General features: G+C 51.0%; 1 protein-coding gene across 1 annotated transcript; it reads right to left on the bottom strand.

Moving 5' to 3' along the window:
* Positions 1 to 862: 862 nt before the first annotated feature.
* LOC134290136 (uncharacterized) lies at positions 863 to 1,789 on the bottom strand. Its single transcript, XM_062857176.1, has one exon. The coding sequence runs from the start codon at positions 1,787 to 1,789 to the stop codon at positions 863 to 865; it is 927 nt and encodes a 308-aa protein (XP_062713160.1).
* Positions 1,790 to 2,541: the final 752 nt, after the last annotated feature.

Raw genomic sequence — 2,541 nt, 5'->3', positions numbered from 1 at the left:
GCAACGCACGTTTGTTTTCTTGAGCACTACGAGATTGATCCTCCGCCGAACCGAAGAATCATACCGGAATTCGATTTCCTATCTCGAGCATTACCGGCCCAGTCTGCGTCAACGAACATTTGCAAACCTTCACTGGAGGCTCCAAGCTGCAACTTATGGTTGCTGGTGGCATTCAAGTAGCGCAGAATCCTCTTGGCCTCGGCACAGCCTTGTGCATTCGGGCAGCTGGATTTTTGCGCCAGAATGGACACGCTCACGGAAATATCGGGCCGCGTGTGTACAGCTACATACAGGAGACCACCAATCAAGCTCATGTATGTAGTCGTGGTTGTTCGGCAGCTTATCCATCTCCTTCGTTTGTAGGTAGTTCGGATCGAGCGGCACCTTCGAGGGTTTCGCCTGCTCCATGCCAAACCGTTCAACTATCGTGTGGATATACGATTCCTGGTTGAGCTTGAACCCGGATGCGCTGCTCTCGACTTGCACGCCAAAAAAGTGACTGATATCTCCGAGGTCCGCTACGGAAAACTGATGTTGAAGCATCTTTAAGATGGACTGGAATTCCTTCGCCGTCTGCGTTACAATGATCATGTGATCAATATATGCTACCGAATCATTAGTACGCCGCACGTACAAACACGGATCCGATTCGGTCGGCCGGAATCCCATGGACTTGAAACAGCATCCACTTTACGGTTCCATACGCGCGCTGACTGTTTCAGGCAGTACAAACTCCTCCTCAATCGGCAAACCGTCCTCTTGTCCCCGACGTGATATCCTTCGGTTTCTTCAAGCACACCGTTCAAATACGCCGTTTTGACGTCGACGTGCCTTACGATGGACCTTTTCCGGCTGGCAACTGTCAGCAGTGTTCGAAACGTCGTCTGCTTTGCCACCAGTGCGACGGTGCGAAGACCTCGTCGTAGTCCGTCCCGTAGCGTTGCGAAAAGCCTTGAGCGACGATCCTCGCTTTGTGACGTACTACGTTGCCGTTCTCGTCCTGCTTGGTCTTGAAGAGCCATTTGCAGCCGACAGCCTTCTTGTCAGCTGGAAGCTGCACCAACTCCCACCTGTCGTTGTCGATCAGCGCTCGAAACTCCTCGTCCATGGCGGATTGCCATCGAGACGCGTCGCCGATCCGCAGCGCCTCCGTTCGCGTTTGACGATCACCCGACTTCCTTGCCGAATGTTTGCTGGCCTGCAGTCCTCGTTGCAGACCGCTCCGACCGGCTTGGTCAGACTGTCCTGTAGGAGGGGGAAACGGATGGCCTTTGCTCGGAAATACATAATCTTTGTACTTGCTTAGAATTGCGCGCTCCCGACCGCTGCGCCTTAACACCTTTGACTCCGGTGGATATGAAGATTGTCGCGGTGGGAGCGCCGTAATTGTCACGTCACCTTCAGTGATGAGCTTCCTGAGTAACGTCACCCGGCGCGTCAGGCCGGTGTCTTCGAACGCTGCCTCAAGCTTCGCCCAAACCTCACGGGCCGTTTTCGCGTCCTTCACGTGCATCCAACAGGATGGAAGCACGATGGGATCCAACAGGAGAATAATCTTCGCACGTGCTCTTCTGCATTTCCGCTCGTTGACCGCCGGTAGCGTCCCATCCGCGTCGGGATCGGCCTGACTGCTTCCCACAGCTCCTCCAGGTCCAGATACGTTTCCACCGCAAACTTCCACGTGGGCCAATTTTCGCGGCCGCTCAGCTGCTCGATGGGAGGAAGGTTTGAAAGGTTGCGGGGCTTGCAGAACCCGTTCCGCCCGATGGTCACCAGCTCCGAGAGACATTTTCTAACTGCTTCTGGAATCTTCTTTTGAAAAAAAAATACTTGGGCCAATAATCTATTGGAGTAGGTAGGCAGTAAAATGAACTACTCTGTGCAGTGGTAGAAACAGAAGTGAAAATTTTCTTTAAATTTAAGTCTAGCCTACTACGATTGGCGTTCGGTCTGAACGCCTGCTATGGTTGTATTATTCTAACAGAAAACTTCGTGAAATTCATCTGCGAACCTCTGAAATCCCTCAAAATCCCCGAAAACCTTATGAAGTACCCTGAAATGGATTGATATACCTTCAAACGCATCTTAAACCTACATGAAACCGCCTTATTACCTAAATGGATGTTCGAGTGTACCCAAATGGAGGTTTGGGTGTATGTGTTATACTGGGGATGACTCGCATTTTCACCACCCAGACCAAAAACAAAGAAATACCCAATGTGATGGGTATTATCTGGGCGGATATGTCGGCCAGTAAGCGTGACGGTAAGCGTGGGACTAAGCACCTACAGCGGTTTGGTCGCGCTCGTCCTTTTACTTTCTTGCCCGGAGTGTGTTAACTTGAAGCACAGAGAACAGACATCCAAGTCCAATCTGAATTTTGTGTAAGGAATATTTCATCGGCAACACAAGTGGCAATAGCGTGGCGCTGCAATCGGTAAATTTCCCATACTAATTTAATTCACCACTTGAAATGTTTCCATTCACCACTGACTGTGGTGTTTGGCGGCGTTAGTGTTGTCATCGTGTATTGGTTTGCAA

The sequence above is a fragment of the Aedes albopictus genome, chromosome 3 (genome assembly GCF_035046485.1).
Source record: "Aedes albopictus strain Foshan chromosome 3, AalbF5, whole genome shotgun sequence".
Taxonomy (NCBI): Eukaryota; Metazoa; Arthropoda; class Insecta; order Diptera; family Culicidae; genus Aedes; species Aedes albopictus.
The sequence above is the reverse complement of the archived record's forward strand: the minus strand, read 5'-3'. Positions and strand labels throughout refer to the sequence as shown.

Coding starts and splice junctions, on each gene's coding strand:
- LOC134290136 (XM_062857176.1), bottom strand. CDS start 1,789: ATGTCTCTCGGAGCTGGTGACCATCGGGCGGAACGGGTTCTGCAAGCC.